This window comes from Leuciscus leuciscus (genome assembly GCF_965113295.1).
Source record: "Leuciscus leuciscus genome assembly, chromosome: 1".
NCBI lineage: Eukaryota > Metazoa > Chordata > Actinopteri > Cypriniformes > Leuciscidae > Leuciscus > Leuciscus leuciscus.
This window is the reverse complement of record NC_138725.1, coordinates 60,153,983-60,173,029: the sequence shown is the minus strand read 5'-3', so window position 1 is coordinate 60,173,029 and position 19,047 is coordinate 60,153,983. Positions and strand designations below refer to the sequence as shown.

The 19,047-nt window shown below is 39.9% G+C and overlaps 1 protein-coding gene and 1 long non-coding RNA gene across 5 annotated transcripts in view; one reads left to right on the top strand and one right to left on the bottom strand.

The window, feature by feature from the left end:
- Positions 1–91: 91 nt before the first annotated feature.
- Positions 92–19,047, bottom strand: part of tanc2a (tetratricopeptide repeat, ankyrin repeat and coiled-coil containing 2a) — a 152,867-nt gene continuing 133,911 nt past the window's right edge. For all 4 annotated transcript variants that reach the window (XM_082183713.1, XM_082183714.1, XM_082183712.1 and 1 more), the window contains 19 exons: positions 18,675–18,956; positions 17,677–17,804; positions 15,940–16,171; positions 15,688–15,857; positions 15,317–15,595; positions 14,178–14,509; positions 13,902–14,010; positions 13,605–13,727; positions 12,892–13,128; positions 12,596–12,781; positions 11,998–12,091; positions 11,775–11,908; positions 11,556–11,679; positions 11,202–11,377; positions 10,892–11,024; positions 7,657–7,748; positions 7,182–7,328; positions 5,627–5,727; positions 92–3,585 (listed from right to left, as the gene is read on the bottom strand). In XM_082183713.1, coding sequence (XP_082039839.1) covers positions 1,674–3,585; positions 5,627–5,727; positions 7,182–7,328; positions 7,657–7,748; positions 10,892–11,024; positions 11,202–11,377; positions 11,556–11,679; positions 11,775–11,908; positions 11,998–12,091; positions 12,596–12,781; positions 12,892–13,128; positions 13,605–13,727; positions 13,902–14,010; positions 14,178–14,509; positions 15,317–15,595; positions 15,688–15,857; positions 15,940–16,171; positions 17,677–17,804; positions 18,675–18,956 — 4,991 coding nt within the window. In that variant the 3' untranslated portion in view covers positions 92–1,673. The remainder of the gene's footprint in view (positions 3,586–5,626; positions 5,728–7,181; positions 7,329–7,656; positions 7,749–10,891; positions 11,025–11,201; positions 11,378–11,555; positions 11,680–11,774; positions 11,909–11,997; positions 12,092–12,595; positions 12,782–12,891; positions 13,129–13,604; positions 13,728–13,901; positions 14,011–14,177; positions 14,510–15,316; positions 15,596–15,687; positions 15,858–15,939; positions 16,172–17,676; positions 17,805–18,674; positions 18,957–19,047) is intronic.
- On the top strand, positions 3,600–5,316 carry LOC309509699. The gene is made up of 2 exons (XR_014210005.1): positions 3,600–4,740; positions 4,884–5,316. It is a non-coding gene; the product is annotated as an uncharacterized lncRNA (long non-coding RNA).

The window sequence follows — 19,047 nt, the reverse complement described above, 5'->3', positions numbered from 1 at the left end:
GATTTGTAAGTCCACTTGTGATTAAGGATGTACAGTATATACCAAGTTTTTAACTGAAATAAATTCATGAGAAATAAGTTTGACTCAGTGGTTAGTTATTTCACCTTGATTTTCTTTGAAGTAGTATTCTTTTTTTTAAATAAGCTCATTATTTCCCTCATACATACATACAGATGATTGTACAGTTTACAATCGTGTAACCGGATAAAAAGTCCTCATTCACGTTTCTGATTTTCCTTCCCAGCAAAACAACACAGCTCACACATACAGACAATTTACAATGAATCCTCCTTCGCAAGCCCACTTATAAACAAAATCAAAATATTAAAACAAATTACATACAAAACCAAAACTTCAGATCTTTTTTTCCTCTAATAAGGGAAACAAGGAAATATATTGTGCCACAGTCTTTTCCCTCATACATAAAACCACACTCGGGTTTGTGTATTAGCAGAGAGCATGCGTTCTAGTTCAGCACATTATTTACAGCCATGTACATTTTGGTCATACAAAAGGAAAACAAATAGATAAATACAAACACTGTTGTACAGTAAGCAGTATTCCAGGTCAACTCTGAGTGCACCGCATATTTTTCTAAAAAGAGAGAGAAAAAAATTAAACCGCTGCAGAAAGACCTGCTCTTTTTCAACAGCAGTTGACATTGATTAGTTAAGCCAGATCCAGTGAGCGAATCTGACTTGCTGCCATCCTCCCAAAATATACCGTCAAGACATCCATTAAAAATGTGCCTGACCTTCCAATAGTATGTTAGTTCAATGGTGAGGCAAACATGAAGGCAAACAGTTTCACAACTTATGTGAATGTTTCAGTGCACAAATAAACTCTCAAAACATAATGGATGAGAGCATGTGGATTCTGAGGCTGCAAAAAAAAGAAGTTTCCCCCACGCCTATTTCCCATGACAAAAGTTTCTTTGGAAAAGATAAATTCTGCTTTAATGCTGTAACTAAGTAAATTAACGGCTGACTACCTGGATGCTACTTCCCATGAGCAGATCGTTAGCCAAACACTACATATATTTGCAGCAATCCTGTTGACCTTTGTAACCTGTTGACAAAAAAATAAAAATGCCCATAAAAAGTCTAAAAATATTTCACATTGCTGAATGCGTCTCAACTTAGGAAGTAAAGGCAAACTGAAAAATACAACTGCATTGAAATTTAGATATACATATATATTTTTTACAAACATAACTTAAAATATTAAATATTACTTTTTTGCTTAAGCAATATTGATCTGGAATATTTCAGGTACATTTTTAACTCAAGACACAGCAGGATTCTCAGGGATTATTACTGGTCTGAGTGGGGATATCAGTGGGGACATCTGGTCCAAGGGCAATGCTCAGCAAATTGTCCATGGCTGGCATTGAGAAGGTACAGAAAAGTAGAAGGTTGGTGTACAGCAGTTACACAGGCCTACTTTTACTCCAATGGGTCTTGATACTTCCATTTATGTGTCCAGAGCAAATACAGATGCACTTGATATGTACAGTACATGCTAGATTCACTTCAAGTGGAATTAACCTCAACAGGTCTGTAGTTTCACCATCAAGATATGGGAGAAAAAAAAGAAAGAAAAGATAAGATGTTCAACATGTTAGATATTCCTCTGGAATGTTCTAATAAATCTTGCACACTGACTCATTCTTCTTATACATTAGACTCCACAAAAGGTCTCTTTGGTTTAATGGGTGAGGTTGGGCCTTGCCTTTCATTGCGAGATAACTGCCTATACTCATTGTCCTGATAGGCCTGGGAAACTGGTAGAGTCCGTGCCACTTTCACATCTGGGTATGTGGGAACCTGACTAACTCTGCCCATAGCATCCGCCCGGTCCCGCGTCACACCAGGAGGGTTGGCGTAGAAATCATCATCCATTAGGTGGCCATTGTGAGCGTTGTTGGTGCGGTTGTAGTAAGCGATATGACTGAGGGGTGCCGTTTGCTGCCCATATCCCATGTTGCTTGGAGAAGTTGCTGGACTGTTTACCACTGTATCCAGAGATGAAACAGCCCAGGGTCGAGAACCCGAGGAGGACGATGCAAGCGAAGGCTGCTGCTGGAGGTACTGCTGAGTCCGTGCAGTCTTGTCTATGATGCCCATGAAAGGTGTGTTGCGGGAGCGAAGGGCCTCTCCTGGATATGTTCCACCCACCACCCGGAAGTCTGTGCCTTGCGGGGGTGACATCGGTGAAAGGTCATCATGGTAGCTTCCTTCATAGGAAATATTTAAGGGTATCTCCATTTGCTGTGCAGAAGCTGACGCCCTGAAGCCTGGGCCTAGGTTAGCAGCAGAACCTGCCACCAAACTGTTGTTGGATGGCGAGAAGCGTAGACCTGTACTGTGGGAATGAATAAGGGGGCGTGGAGCCGGTGGGTGCTGTTTGGGTTCTACGTTATTGGCACTGACTGGACGTCGGTGTGCATGAAGGTTCTCAGGTGAACCTAGCGTCACCTGACGCTCCATTTCGTGGGGTGAGACCGGATAGTAGGCGGTCGACTGACTGCGGCTGATCTGTGGTGTCTGACCGTAGCGGACACCTCCAGGACTGGGTCTGTAGGCAGAGGAGGGCCTGTGGGGAAGCTCATCCTCCACAAGGCCAGGATCCATGCTGATGGCACGCTGGTACAAGGCCCCTGCACTCAGATTGCCCTGAGGCTGAAGTGAGGAAGAGTATCCTCCATCCCCAAGTTCATCCATGTCACCTGGGCAGCGGGCACTCATCGAGTGAGCGATCTGACTGTATGCACTACTACCCAGTACGGCACTGGAGTGTACCGCGGAGCTGGGCTGGTTGGTGCGGATGATCTGTGCCTTAGCTGGCTGCAACCACTGGCTTTGTTGTGATGGCTGGGAAGTCTGTTGGGAAAATTGGAATGAACGTTGGCTGCTCATCTTGGACAGAGGGGACTTGGGTCGTCCTGCAAGCTGGTCCTGTTGGTAGCGTCCTGCAGAGGCAGACTGGGGACGGTACATGGCAACTCCCTCAGAGGTGGGGCTGGCACGATACTGTGTTCCACGGCGTAATGGTGATGGTGGTGGGCTGAAGTGGTAAGAGGCCTGATGAGGGGGACTGGGCCGGAAGTGGGAGCTCTGGTGCGTTGGGGAGAGCGACGGGGAGGGGGATTGGTAGCCTTGCCGTGTAGGAGAGGACATTGAAGGGGGGCTGGGGCGAAGGTCATATGCTTGGCCCAAGTAGGGTGAATCATGATGGCTTGGAGATGGAGGCATGTTCTGAATCACTGGAAGTCCCGATGGAATAGTGTGGGGCTCGGTGGGAACACCAAGCGGTAGGCCATCCAAATCCCGCTCAAGGTAATCGTCATCCTCCTCAAACAAGTCCTGGACAGGCTCCATGTCTGAAATATGGGGCTCCATTGGTGGAGGCGGTATCATGGATGGGGCTTGATCGCGGGGAGGGGAAGGAGGAGGATCCAGCTCCTGTTGCTGTTCAACCTGATGACACTCTTCTTCCACGCGTTGCAGCAGGCGCTGGATCTCGCGGTTATTGGGACACAGACACATGGCTTCACTCAGGTCCTCCAGGGCTGCGTGGAATTGCCTACAGCAAGGGAGACGGAGAATGAGAGAGAGTAGGAAGGTGGAATATGGCAGTAGGTAGAGAGAAAGAAGGAAATATGCTTGTTAAAGACTGAGAAATGACTATTGCTAAAGGAATATATTCGGGGTTCAATGTAAATAAATCTTTATCAACAGCATCTGAAGTGGCTCGTTGTCAATTACCACACAGAATAATTATGACCCCCTCAGTTTGTAAAAAAATCATTCTTGCAGTAATGCACTTACAGTGGAAGTCAATGGGTCAACAACCTTCAACGGATTAAAAGCAGGGCTCTGAACCGGTTCAAAGAACGAAAACAAAAATGAAAACGAAATCAAGTTTAATCGTTCTGAACAGAAACACTTATTTGAAATGACCATTAACTGGTTAATAACGTTATTTTATCGTACTGTTTAATATTTGAATTTGGCAGTCAACCAATCACAAATTCAAATAGTATGGCCTATGCAAATGTAACGCTGACGCATCCAACGTGAGTGAAATGCCCACGCTGTCAATTCATCATAGGTAAGTCGCAAGGCAATGTGCATTAGCTGTTGGATCGCAGGAGTTTATCCGAGGATTTGTTACCAACTGTTAAAGTATTATGATGAATATGCAGCATATTGTGTGTTTTTAAATAATTAAAAACCATGTTGTCAAAGTCGGCATTGTGGCTTTATGTATAGTCAGACACTTATGCGTCATGATATTATTAGCATTCAAGCTCAAAAATCAGGCTCAAAAAGATTTACAAATGTTGGAGATTTGTGTTTTGTCAGTCATTAACAGCTGCATCTTAAATTCAGCATCAGGTTTTCATCAACTTACAGGTTACAAAGTTTATTGTAGTATGTCGTTTAATATATTTGGCCAAAATCTTGTGATATAAAAGATGAAGTGCTATGCACAGGCTGTACTGGCTATGATTAGAGGGCAAATACCAGACTGACACTCTTCTCAGCTCCTCAAATACATAAAACATTAGCCATTATAACAAGTATCGTGTTTTTTGAATAATGAAAACACTGTACTTATTCAAAGAACTTCATTCACGATTCGGGCAGGTGGAACTACTGTATGAGGTTTTGCCAACAGCTTGAGGATCCACTCGATTTAGGCACAAGCTCATAGTATAAAGCTATTTAGTATAAAGTTTTATTCAAGCTCTGGTATAAAGAAGAATAGGCAAAAATAAATTAAAATAAAATAATAAAAAAAGAACGTTAATAAACTGTTATTTTTTCTAATCAAATGGTTTTCGGAACTGTAATGTTACAGAAGGAAGGCAGCAACAGAAACGTTAAAATACTGATTCTGTTCGGAGTGAACTGATTGATTTATTTTGCATTTTTAAACCCTGGTTAAATGTAACCTTTTTTTTTTTTTTTTTTTTTTTTTTTTTTTTTTTTGAAGTTTAGCCAACAAGACAACAAAACCTGACAAAAAATTAACTCGGAAGTGTGTTTGTTGTGGTGCATAACCAGAAGTGAATCTACCTAAAACAGTAGTCCCCATCCCAAAAATTATGATTTATTAGACAGCTCAAAATGTTTTTTTTATAAATAAAATTGTACCAAAACAAATTAAAGTGCTTTGACAAAAACACAAGCTTTTTTTTTCTTCTGGGATGCCCATAGACTTTCATTGTAAATGTCAAGCTTAACTTGTATTGAACCTGGAACATTCCTTTAGTCATTTTACCAATCAAAATCATCGACGACCCCCCACCCCCACAAAAATAATAGTTGATCAAAAGAGAAAAAGGAATAAAATATGAATGATGGGCATTCTGAGGAAAAATAATCTGATTGTTCAACGCAACATGAAGTATGAAGAACAGGTCTAATCCTGATGTTGTCCACTAATGAGGCAGAAGTCAAGGGGCTTAAATTGATTTCTATCTTGAAAGTCTAGCATAGCACTACGTCAACCAATCGAAACACATTTGGCCAGTTTGGGTCATGATCTGTCAGCACTCGATCTGTGCGAGACAGAATGTGTTTTATAGGCTGTCCTGCCTGTTGGTTTCTACGATTACCTGCTGCTGCGCTTGGCACGGGCTCGTGCGTAATAGGCTTCATAGGATTTGGGTTTCAACTCTAGTGCCTTGGAGGCAAACTCCTCCGCCATCCCAAAGTCCTGCAAGCAACAACAGGACCAACAGTCATACACTGAGCCGTACATGAGGTCAGAGGGAGGACACACACACACACACACACACACGTGCATGCGGACATGCACACAAACACACACACATACACTCTTACATCATTAACGCACACAAACTCATGTTGGACATGAACGTCACATTTATATGAGGATGTCAACACTGATTATTACAAAAATCAACATATTTTGAGCACCATTAGTGCAAATATGATACACATACATACAATTATGGAAATGCACGTACACACTTATAAAATGTGTTGACACACACAAATATATGCTCAACAGGGACAGTGGGAAGATGCAATGTGACAGCTCAAACCTCTACCTGTACTAAACCTAACTTTTAAACAAATCCAATAAATGTCAGAAAAAGCCAATGAACCAACAAATCAAACCAAAACAGGGATGAGATCATGATGGGAAGAAAAACTACAGCATGGGCTGAGTGTATAGAGAGCTTTCCAGAGAATTTCTTCTTTCAGGGGAAAATGAGAAATAATCATCCAAAATGAGAAATAATGTAGCCATAAAGGTGAAAAAAATGGGAAGATCAAAATATCTCCTAATACATCAACACTGTCTTTAAAAACCTTGTTCCGTAACTGCTTTGGTCTTAGTGTTTTCAAAAGCAATTAAGAACACAGACCAAGCACACAACTAATACATGCAGTTTGTTGGTAAGGTAAGTTGTCATTGCATGGACGCTTGTAAACAAGAAGATTTACAGTATACTAGCTGCTAGTAGTCGACAGATATGTTTTTTTTTTATTTTTATGTCAATATCTACAGTGTAGTACAATATATAATGGACCTTAGTTAGGGTAGACACCATATTTAATTTAATGCAAATAAACTTGTCTGGAACACTGGAATTTTATTAATGTCCAATTTTTTTTCTTTTGTTGAATTTTCATTCGTTAAATATGCCATCTACCTTGAATAAGGTATACCACAAATTGTGTCTGACACAATATATGCAGTTGTAAATAATTTGAATTAAAGATAACAAATGAAAAATAAATAAAATAGCTAAAAAATAATAAATTATTACACAATATTTGAATAATACGCTGAATGAAAATATTGACGGCTGTGTTTAGCACAAGGGCAACCAGACAAAGTGGATGCTGGGATCATGTGTCTTAACTCTACAGGGTCACTCTAACTCCATTTTGGATTTGCCCTGCAATCCCTTTTCTCTAATACCATATCCTTAACAAACAGACTATCAATACACCTAAGAAATAAATATCTATTGGTTGGACTGACCGAAAAATTCAAGGTCAAAGAGGCATTTTACATGAAGTGACCAAACTAGATTAATGTAATCAGGGCAATCTCAATTCTTCCTCATAACGTCGCTATGAGTGAAGAGAGACAGAAGGAAGAGAGTTTTATGAAACTGAGAGCTTTGGACTCACATTCATTTTCCTCCGGCAGCGGGAGAGGTTGAGCAGCAGAGAGACTTTGAGCTCGCGGAAGGTCTTCAGGTCCTCTGTGAACCCCTCTCGTGGGAACTTCTTCAGGGCGTACTGGTAGCGTTGGGCGGCTTCTTTCACCTTTCCTTTCTGGGTTGGCAAGATACTTTTACTTCTCAATTTCGAAATAATATACGACTATGATATATTTTCATAAAAACAAATGCAATACGACACAAAACTCTGAAATTTTTTGTACATAATAATGTATGAATTACATCAGAAGTAACTGTAATTAAATTACTTTTTCAAGGGAAAAGTAATTAAATGACAGTAATTAATGACTTAAGTAATGCATTACACCCAACAATGTACATTATTATTGGCAGCATATTCCTATACACACTTTTGTAAATGTACAGACTTCATTTCTTCAGCTGAATATTCCAGGATTGCAATTCAAACAAAAGCCACTCACCTTGTAGAATCCATCGCCTTCCTCTATCAGTTTGCTCAGCAGAACAATCATAATATCAGGTTTGGATGTGGCCATTGCCCATGTTGCAGGACCTAAGTGCAATAGAGCATAAAAAAGACGCAAAGCAAAGAGTCACCACAGACTGATAGTCCATATGGGCACAAAATAGCTTGCTAATCTCTGAGGGACACAAAGGAACGAGCAGGCTGCCAGGATATCTTGCTTGAAAGGAGGCAAAGTCTACAAACAACTTGTGGATATCACAAAAAGCCATGGCAACACGCCAGACAAAAAAAGAAAGAACAAATCACGAGCAGCTTGGCTGTTTATACCTTGCCGAAATTGAAATCGGTTTAAACTGGCAATAAAAACATTTGAATCCAACAGCTACTGAACTTGCAGTCAGCATGTTTGAGCTCTCTGTGGACAACCTGAACAGAGGTCAAGTGTTTCCACTGGTTTAGACTGAATGTACAGTGGAGGGAGGGTGGGAATAAGAGATTGATAGGGGTCTATTAGAGCTATAGATTTCGCCATGGGCAGCCAGTCGCAGTATGCAGGCGGGCAAGCAGTGATTTAGTGCAATTCATGCAAGGCGCAGTTGAGGACAAACTAATGAGCACGGGATCAGTAACTGGCCAATAGCCCGAAAAAGCCAAACTGAGAGCAACTGTGAGGGGAAAAAATGAAGGTGTTATTCACACAGAATGCATTCTTGCTTTCAGAAATAGCTAGACGCAATATAGAATTGCAAAGCAACAGCAAAGGACAGAATTCAGAGAATTCTCGAGACACGTTTTTAACTACTACAGCATCTTAAAAGTCTAAAGCTAAAGGCAAGAGATACTAAAAAAAAATATTTGCAATAATCAAAGACGTCCATTATAATACAACAGCGCTGCAGAATAGAACATCGCAACAGGCTTTTTAAAACTACAGTTCCTTGAAAATGTGACATTCATGACACGAGATGCTGAAAATCATCACATAGGTCAAAAACATCCATCGCAATTTTAAAATGCGACGCTAATGAAAAGCAGCAGCGCGCAACGTTGAAAGTCATCCATCACAATACAACAGCACAAAGGATTAGAACAAAATGCAGGTGTTTCGAGACAAGATTTTAACTTGACACATCATCAGCAAGATGCTGCAAAAAAAGCGAAAAGCATCAGAACATTGACAGACGTCCATCGCAAAATGACATCTCGAGATGTCTTAACTTGTCACAACATCTTTAATAGCGATCCTGCAAGTAAAAGAAAAACGCTTGCAAAAAGCATCACTATAAAGCATCTCAAGATGAGTTTTAACTTCTTTTAACTTGACATAGCATCTTAAAATGCGATGCTAATGGTGCAAGATGCTGGCAAAAAGCATTGCAACAGTGAAAGACGTCGATCACAATACGACAGCGCAACGGAATAGAACTAAATGCAGGGATCTGAAGATTAATTTGTAACTTCTTTTAACTTGATACAGCATCATAAAAATGCAACGCTCATAGACTATCATAAAAGAGAGTTACAAAACAGTGCAAGAATGCATTCTGTGTTCATGTCCTCCCAAAATCACAAAACATTTTGCAGCATCATGCCAAAATGCTACACCTCTTCCTACATGCAGCCATGCAAGCAGACGGAATGAACAAAAAGAATCCACTTCTTCCATCAGATTTTTGCAGCAAGATTACACAAAATCAACTCGTGTTTATGGCTGACAGCAGCTCTTTCCACTTTTTGTAGACAAAAATAGTGATATGAAGATTAAATAACGTTCACATTCGGACATCCAAAACACTATCAGACCCGACCAATGGAGAAGGGACCACACGGGTAACAAGATGGAGGGACACAGTCAAAAATGGCAGATGGGGACAACGGTGTGCGTTTTACCTCGAGCACGGGTGGGGAGTGTCTGACATCCTGGTTACGAGGAGAGAAGAGGTGGGAAGGGTCACGAGTGAAAGGGTGACAGGTTATTAGGGCAGAGTGAAGCATCATGGGAGGGGCGTCCGTATCAGACAGGGAGCAAAGGTTTATGAAAACAGGAAGCAAAGAAGAGAAAAAAAGAGAGAGATTGATAGTCGGTGGTTAAGGGTGAAAGAGTGACGTGAAAGGAAGAACAGGGAAGATCAGCCGTGAGAAGCCGTGGCAAGCAGCAACATTAGCAAAAGCAACAAGCCCATCGTGATCAGCTGCGGATCAGTGGAGTTCTGCAGTTCGGTGAAGAGCACACGAGAAGGAGGGTTAGACTAGGATGACTGAGGTCACAGGGAGGGGTATGAAGGAGAAAGACATCTAAATGTGAAGCTAATTTCATGTGATATTCAATGCATGTGCTGCTTGCATTTATTCAAGGTATAACCTTTGGAATTCATGCTGCGTTTCATCTAATATTCCTACTGAATATATGGCCAGTTCCCGACTGAGCCTGACACTCAGAAGATGGCGTGCACTACCATTCACTACTCTTCAAAATCAGTAGTAATTACTTATAATTAATATGTTTATTTAGCAAGGAAGCATTAAACTGAACAAAAGTAAATGTAAAGACATTCATAATGTTGCAAAGTTCTATCATGCTTTCCACAAAAATAATTAAGCAGCTTGACTGTTTTCACCATTAAATATAAGAAATGTTTCTTGTGCACCAGATCAGCATATTAGAATGATTTCTAAAGGTTTGTGTAACACTGAAGACTGGAGTAATGGCAGATAAAAATAGCATTTTACGAAAAAGTAGTATTTCCATCCCCTGTGTTAAAGAGACCAATACCAAAAATAGGAATGGAAATGAAAGTTGTAGCCACTGAGAAATCCGCGGTGGCTCTTTTTTGACATTTTAAATGTAAAAAATTTTTGGGCAGTTTAAAGCATGCAGACAAAATGCTCCGGTTGCTAACAATCGACGACAGATGCCTTATGTTTAAATGCAACAGTGTGTCAGGCAATGCTTTGGCTCAGGCATTTTAGAATGACCAGAAAACCATGTTTTCTTTTCTCACTGAGCAATTTTTTATTGGATTTTTCCAAGTAGGAGGCTGGTGATTCTGACTTTACAAGCTGAGAAGAGCGCAGCACTACAACTCCGAATTAATTAAAACAAACTGTGTGATCTGGTGTGCCTCTACCTGCAATTCAACATATGGCTATCTACTTTTAGCGCAGCAAAAAAGTTATAGTACTTTAAAAAAAAAAAAATTCTGTAAGAAACTGTTCCCCTTCTAGCCTACCTATCTTGGCGCCCTTCTTGAGCAGTGCCACCACCACTGACGTGTTCCTGCAGCCAACTGCACGATCCAGTGGACGCATGCCGCTGTAGTCCACATGCTCGATCATCGCACCATGATCCACCAGATACTGCACCTGAAACCAGATCAAGACCAGAGCTATGGATTATTGTCTATATATCTCCTGTCAGCTCCTATGTGATATCTGTCTAGAAACATTAGCTTACGCTAGCAGCCCATTTTGGAGACGTAAGGATTACATTTTTAAATACAGTAGATCTACTGAAAGTTAGTTGACTATGACAAAACCAACCACTTCTGAGTCTCCGTAAAAAGCTGCAAGATCCAGCGGAGTGCGGCCGCTCTTGTCTGCATGGGCCGTCGCCGCACCCCTCTCAACCAGAGCACGGACCAATGGGAGATGGCCTTTAAGACACGCCCAGCTAAGTGCTGTTAGCCCCTCCTTGTCCATCAGAGACAATGAGGCACCTGTGAAATAAGTTAAAGAATAGAGGGGATTGACTGACAGCCTCCTTTAACATACATCACAATTGGAAAGAAAAAGACTAATCGCAGCTTCTATTTTTGGGGCGACTTTAAAATAGATTTTGCAATTAAATTGTATAACTGCAAAAACAAATCTAGTGTATGAGCAGGACAGCTGTACCTTGAGCCAGCAGGAACTCCGCCGTAGCCAGATGTCCCTCAGACGCAGCCATCATTAGAGGAGTTCGGCCCTGTTTATCAGCCATGTTCACATCAGCACCGTGATTTAGCAACAGGTCCACTATCTGCACAACCAACACAGACATTTCAGACTAAAAAATCTGTAAAATAAACATGCAGGAAATAAAAATGTGGCCTTTGCGGCGTAGGAGGTGCCCACCTGCCAGTGTCCCTGCCGCACGGCGCTGAAGAGTGGCACGATGCCCCTGCGGTTGGGCTGAGCCACAGCGGCACCCTGCTCCAATAAAAGACGGCACACATCCAGCTTCCCCCGACCCGCTGCTGCTGTCAGTGCTGAGGTATAGAGAGAGTCTCCTAAGTGAGCAGTTTGTGCCTTCATCTTTAAATCAAAATACAAAACGGGCTGTCTGATGGTGTTGTACCTGTTTCACCCCATAGTGTGTCAAAGTTGTTTATTTGAGCTCTTTCCTCCTCTTCCTCATCTTTCTCAGGCAGGTCAAGCAGGTATGATACAATCTGTGTATAAATACCAAAATATGTGTAAGGTTATTGTTGTTTCTTTAGTGTGTATATATATATACACACACTATATATGCTACAACATGTTAAACATGCTATATATATTATATATAATAATATATAACAATATAATATAATAATAATATATTAACTGAGATGCTTAAATATGGTTAATGCTGTAACACTGCTAAATCTATTAAGTATAATTAATACATTCACCTATTTGTATTTTTATATAAAAAAAATAAGAAAATGTGAATATGTTTTAATAATAGCTAAACACAATTTAAAATAACTGTTTCCTAAGGTAATATAATTTCAAATGTTATTTATTCCTGTGATGTCGAAGCTGAATTTTCAGCATCATTACTCAAGTCTTCAGTGTCACATGATCCTTCAGATTAATATGATGATTTGCTGATGAAAACAGTTGTAATGCTTAACATTTTTGTGGAAACCATGATGCACACAAAAAAAAACCACACAAAAAACCCCTCTTACCTCTGTATAGCCCATACTGGCGGCTGCTATGAGGGCCTGTTGCACTGCATGGCTCTTGCTGAAAGATCCGGCCGGCTCTTCGTCTGTGTTCCACTCGCACTGCACCAGATACTTCACCACCTCTAGATGACCCCGCAGTGCGGCGTGGACCAGTGGACACTGACCGTTCTTATCCAGGTGATCCACCTAAACACAGAGAGAGAGAGAGGAGAAACGAAGATGAAACTTTGATAATTGAAAAACAGCCTTGCGTTCCTATTGGTTATCGTCCTCTATCTAGACATGTTATGGCTGACCTTTGCTTTCTTGCTGCAGAGGGCAGTGATGATGGGTAGGTGACCCGCAGCGGCTGCATAGCCAAGGGGAGTGAGCCCGCTCTCTGAAACACCCTCCACATCCGCCCCAAACTCCAGCAGCAAAGCCACAGTCTCCAGGTATCCCAGGTGAGCGTGCACACACAGGATGGGGGCGTTATTCAACACCTCTGTACGATAGTTCACATTAGCTCCACCCATAATCAGCAGCCGAGATACCTAGAGAAAGAGATGAAGATCAAAAAATAAACAGAGTTATAACAACAAGCATATTTTACTGTACTCACATTGAACAATTTCTTGCTGATAAAATATTACAAAATGTAATTAAGTGGCCAACAAAATGGCCAATAAGATAAAAAAAAAAGAAAGAAATTAATACTTTTATTTAGCAAGGATGCTTTAAATTGATTAGAAGACAGTTAATACTTTTACATTGTTACAAAGCATTCCTGTTTGAAATAAATGCTGGCAAATTCATTTTAAATAAATAATTTTTTAACATATAAAAATAGTTTTTTAAAATTGCAATAATGCTTCACAATATTACTTTTTTTACTGTATTTTTTATCACATAAATGCAGCCTTGGTGAGAATAATCTTACCAACCCAAACTTTTGAACAGTAGTGTATGAAAAACAAAAATTTAAACCACGTGTTTGCTAATATTTTCTGTGACTGTCTGTTTTTTATACCTTGATGTTGGGTGTGTAGAGGTTTCTAAGTGAAGCCAAAGCTGCAGAGAGCCCTTCCGTACTGTAGGACACCCACAACCCCTGCAGCACTGAGGAGGAAACCCCAACCTTCTTACTCAGGCCCTGAGTCCAAGAGACATTGGTGTTAATAAAAAACAACAACATCATAACTGGCAATACATTTCTGGTAATGATATAAATCTTTACCAATATCATTTAATATATACTGCTCTAATCAGATTGACGGTATCAATTAGCAAACATCAGAAGTGTTGCAGTTGTTATAGTTAGCCTAACCTTAAAGATGTGAGCTTTGAGAATATGGTGGCCAAGTTCGAGGGTCTGTTGTCGATTAAGTTTGCTGTCTTGCCGTGAAAACCAGAAAGCAAGCAGTGTGTGGCCACTCCTAAAGAATCATGGGAAAAGAGACAAGAGAATGGTATAAGATAATTTACTTCAGTATTGTAATGTAGTAGTGAGTGCAACAGGATTTCCATAGACAAAATTTGGGACAGGAATCAAGTCATTACATTTTGATGAAAGACACACATTCTGACTCCTTGAGCTCCTCACCTGGGGTCGCAGAGGAACTTGGTCTTCTCTCCATCCTCTCTCCAGATGAGCCACTCTCTGAACGAGGGGTGGACGAACATGCGCGTTCCATCGCGTCTTTTCACCAGGAAAGGCGACAGGAGCTCAGACCTCTGCTGGAAATCATCCCAGTCCAGGGCGGCTCCACGCACCATGCTGGCGTTCACAGCGCAGTAGGCCTGCTCGTCAGTTAACGGGTGTAGAGAAGCCACGGCCACGTTCAGCAGTGGAAGAACGCGCTCGAATGACGACTGAGTTGGGAAACGCATGTTCAGCTGCAACAGGTAGACCTCAGCCAGATTCACTGGAACCACCTGAACACAAACCGATAAAAAAATTTAAATAAATATAGTACACAAAAAAGCTGAAACATATTCATGCTTTTAGTCGTTGCCATTTACAAACATTTTAAATATATGCTTTTAAATGGCAAAATTCTAAAAGGATTTGAATTCCCCTATTACTTTATGAAAAAAACAAATGAAGCAAAAGTCATACCACATACAGAACAAAAAAATCTGAAAATCTGAAATAAAATAAAATCATACACACATATAAATCTAAAAAAGATCAAATACAATAAACATGAAAAATATATAAAAATGAATAAACTAACACTACATATATCTCTGAAAAGCTCAAATAAAAGTACATAAATACAAATAAATTAAATAAAAATAACATAAAAACACATATCTTTGAAAAGCTAAAATAAAAATATATACATAAAAATAACAACACTAATGATTGTGTTGATATATCTCTGAAATGCTTAAATACAAATATATAAAATAAAAACATCACTGAAAAGCTCAAATAAAAATATATAAAATAAAAATAACAACACTGAAAGCTATTATTTTTGTGAATTGTATTGTTTAATGTCTTTCCTAACTGTCTTTTTTCTTTTCCTTTTTTAATAAAATAATAAATCACCACATAACTCTAAAAAGCTACAATAAAATAGTACATACATAACACTGAAAAGCTATACTTTTTGGGGGTCATTTGTTTACTGTCTTTCTATTATTTCATTTAATTTGTATTTTTTAATTGTATGCATGAATTGTCACTCCTATGATGTATTTAGTAATAAAGGAGGCATCTGTGTGACCCCTGACCTTGTAGCTGGAGCTTTTGAGCACGAGGTAGCCCTTCTCAATGAGGTCCAGTGTGAGCTTCAGGTAGAGGTAGGAGCCCCGGCTCAGACTCTTCAGATGAGCGCTGAGTTTGGTGAAGGCCGCGTTGTCCAGTTTGCCGTTGAGCGCCACATTGTTCTGGATCTCCTGGCTGGAGTGCAGCCGGTGCAGGATGTAGCCCTGCAGGTCCGAGTCTATCGCGTCGCTCTCCTCCAGACGATCCAGAGAGATACGGTGGAACGGCAACGGACGAGTCACGTCCTTAGATACAGAGAAAAAAATAGCACAGAGCAAATAAGTAAAAACGTAAATGGAAAGAAAGAATGATTGCTATGGATGGATGGCATGCAGACCTGTAGTGTCGTTCTGACGGTGACCACCAGTTTGAGCCAAGGAGGGAAACGCTCAACGGTTTTGCAGAGGAAGGAAACAATAGTTTCTCCATAATCCGGTTTATGGAACTCTGCCTCATTCAACCCGTCAATCAAGATGATGAGATTCTCCTCACAGGCAATTTTCCTCTCTGTAAATATTGCACGTTTTAAATATTACATGCATGCATGCGTACGAACAGTATGCGAGAATGCATGAACACATTTACGTACCTCGTTGCAGGATCTCCAGAGGTTCCAGCAGACCCCTGCGGAAAGCGGTGAAGGGGTCCTGGACGCAGGAGCGCAGGCTGAGTGTGCTCTGCAGGTGCGGCTGGCGGAGCAGAAGATCTCGGTAGGCCTGCATCTGAGGAGCCCTGCACAACAACGCTGCCACGTTATGCACAAACTCAGGGACCAGGCAGGTGTACGCGTTGTCGGCCTGACAGTAATGGTACGCCACCACCTACAGTAGAGGGAAGGAGCACACGAGAGAACAAATATAAGCACACATTTAAATTGGGTTGAGAACTTGTTTTTACCTTTGCTTTGCAACATTAAGTTCTCAAATCCATCATTGAATTTGATTGATCAAACATTGTTCCAAAAGTGCTGATAATTCCCTGAATAATTAAGACAACAGATTAATTCAGGAATAAAATTCCAATGGTTCATACAGCTTCGTTTGGAATGTTGTTTTCATTGGTGAAGCAAAAAAAAAGTCAATATTGTAATATTGCGTGTGAAACATACACTACCATTAAAGGTTTGGGGTCAGCAAGATTTTTTTTTTTAAGACTTTTATTCAGAAATGATGCATTTAAGTGATCAAAGGTGACATTTAAAGACTCAAATTGTTACAAAAGATTTCTATTTCAAATAAATGCTGTTCTTTTGAACTTTCTATTCATAAAATAATGGTTAAAATAATCATGGTTTCTACAAAAATATTAAGCAGCACAACTAATAATAATAATAAATGTTTCTTGAGCAGCAAATCATCATCATAGAATGATTTCTGAAGGATCATGTGACACTGAAGACTGGAGTAATGATGCTGAAAATTCAGCTTTAAAATCACAGGAATAAATGACATTTTAAATTATAACATTAAAAATAGAAAAATAAACAGAAATAGAAAAATAATAATATTTCAGAATATTACTGATTTTTCCTGTATTTTTCATCAAATACATGCAGCCTTGGTGAACAAGAAACTGCTTTGAAAAACATTTTTTTTTAATATTGATGACCCCAAACTTTTGAACGGTAGTGTAAGTTACTTCTTTTTTGAACTATTGTTTAAAAGCTATTATCAGCACTACTGTATTCATTATAGAGTATCAGGCACTACTACTGTATATATGGCAAACACAACTCAGTGATGCATATAACAGAGTAAAGGTGCTCAGACTCCTGCTAAATGTAGATTTAGACAAAAAGAAACGCACACAAAAGCACAAAACATTTCCAGTCTCTGGGATTTAGTGCAGGAACTGCTTTAAGCTAAAAAACACAATGAATTTAAAACTAGAGAAAGATTCAAAGTTTTATTAATGCATAAAACATGACGTAGTTTGAGTGCATCGATATGGCCTTATTCCAATATTATAAAACTGCTTCTCCCCTGGATTCACTTCATCACGCAGTGTGTGTGTGTGTGTGTGTGTATATGTTTCAAAAGCTTGTCATCATTAGCAATGCAAAGCTCTGAGTATATCTAATGGCTGTGCTGGGAGACTCTGTGCATATAAATATTTGATAAGGCAACAGAACCGCAATAAACCTTTGTGCTTAAAAGAATAGAGAAAGAGAAAGAGAAAGTGAGAGAGAGAGAGGAGCAATTTAATAAAGGCAAAGCAAGACAGGAACACAGAGAGATAATAAATCAATAGAAGAGAAGAGAGGGAGATTGAGAGGCAGGCTGGTCATATGCCTGGCTCTGTTGATTATGTTGATATTAGTTGGCACCTGAGAAGCCAGTCTTCTGAGCGCCTCCTCCTGGCGTCTCCGCATCTCTGGCGTCCCAGGACAGCTGCTCCCACCGGCCAGAGTGCCGTGAGCGGACTGAGGCTGGCTCAAAGGAAGTGTGTCGCCATCTGAGAGAAATACGTGGCATGCATGGGATGTGAACACTTTGCCGGATTTTAATATTCAATATTGATGAATTTGAAAGCACTTAGTAATAAAATAAAATGGTCTACTATAAAAACGGTGCGATATGACAATAAAATAATAATAATAATAATAATAACAACAATAAAGGGAAATATTATAAATATACAATATAGATTTTTATATAAATATGATATATATAATTTTCATATAATTTAAATATATTATCAAATATTAACTAGAATCAGTAACTAGTCCTGTTAACTAATTAATGTTTTTTTTTTGGTCCTGTTTTGAAGCTTGACAGTTGTGTTGTGATTGAAAAGCTGTGGAGTAATTCCTTTTGATTTCTGTTTCACAGACAAACTAACAGCATACAGGCCTGATGTCACAACACAATGGTCAGTAAATAAAGACCACTTTTTTGTTGTTGTTGCTTGAACTAGTTTGTCTGTTAGATGTTTATTAAAGGGATAGTTCACACACAAAAAAAATTCTATCATCATTTACTCACTCTCATGTTGTTCCAAATCTGTATGAGTTTCATTCTTCTGTTGAACAGAAAAATAGATATTTTGAAGAATGTTGGGAAGCAGACAGTTGACGGCACCCATTGACTTCCATAGTATTATTTTTTCCTACTATGGAAGTCAATGGTACCAGAAACTGGTTACTGACATTCTTCTAAATATCTTCCTTTCTGTTCAGCAGAAGAAAGAAATTCATACAGGTTTGAAACAACATGAGGGTGAGTATATGATGACAGAATTTTCATTTTAAAGTGGAGTATCCCTTTAAGAGCTTTAGCATCTAACAGACAATGATGTGATTTTCTTTTAAACGAATCCACTCACGTTTTGGTGAGGCGTGTGGACTGTCAGAGGTGATCTGTCTCATGTGGATGCCGTGGCAGCTGAGAGCCACCAAGCGAGAGATGATGGCCGTTTTGCCAAAGCCCACGTTGCCGGCAATAACGACACCTTGATTGGCGGTGGGCTCGCTGCTGCGAAGACACACGTCAACTTCCTGGAACAGCCAATCTCGACCGGTGAAAACCGTATCAGGCATCAGACTGGGCACCTCGAAGAGAAGTGGCTTTAGGGCGATGTCCGGTGGCCGGTATGGAGCAAAGCGCACTGCATCATGGGAAACATTAGGAAATGTACTAAATTAAACAGGTTTATACATAAAAACTTTCCAATATGCCACCCAAAGCCTATTTTTTTT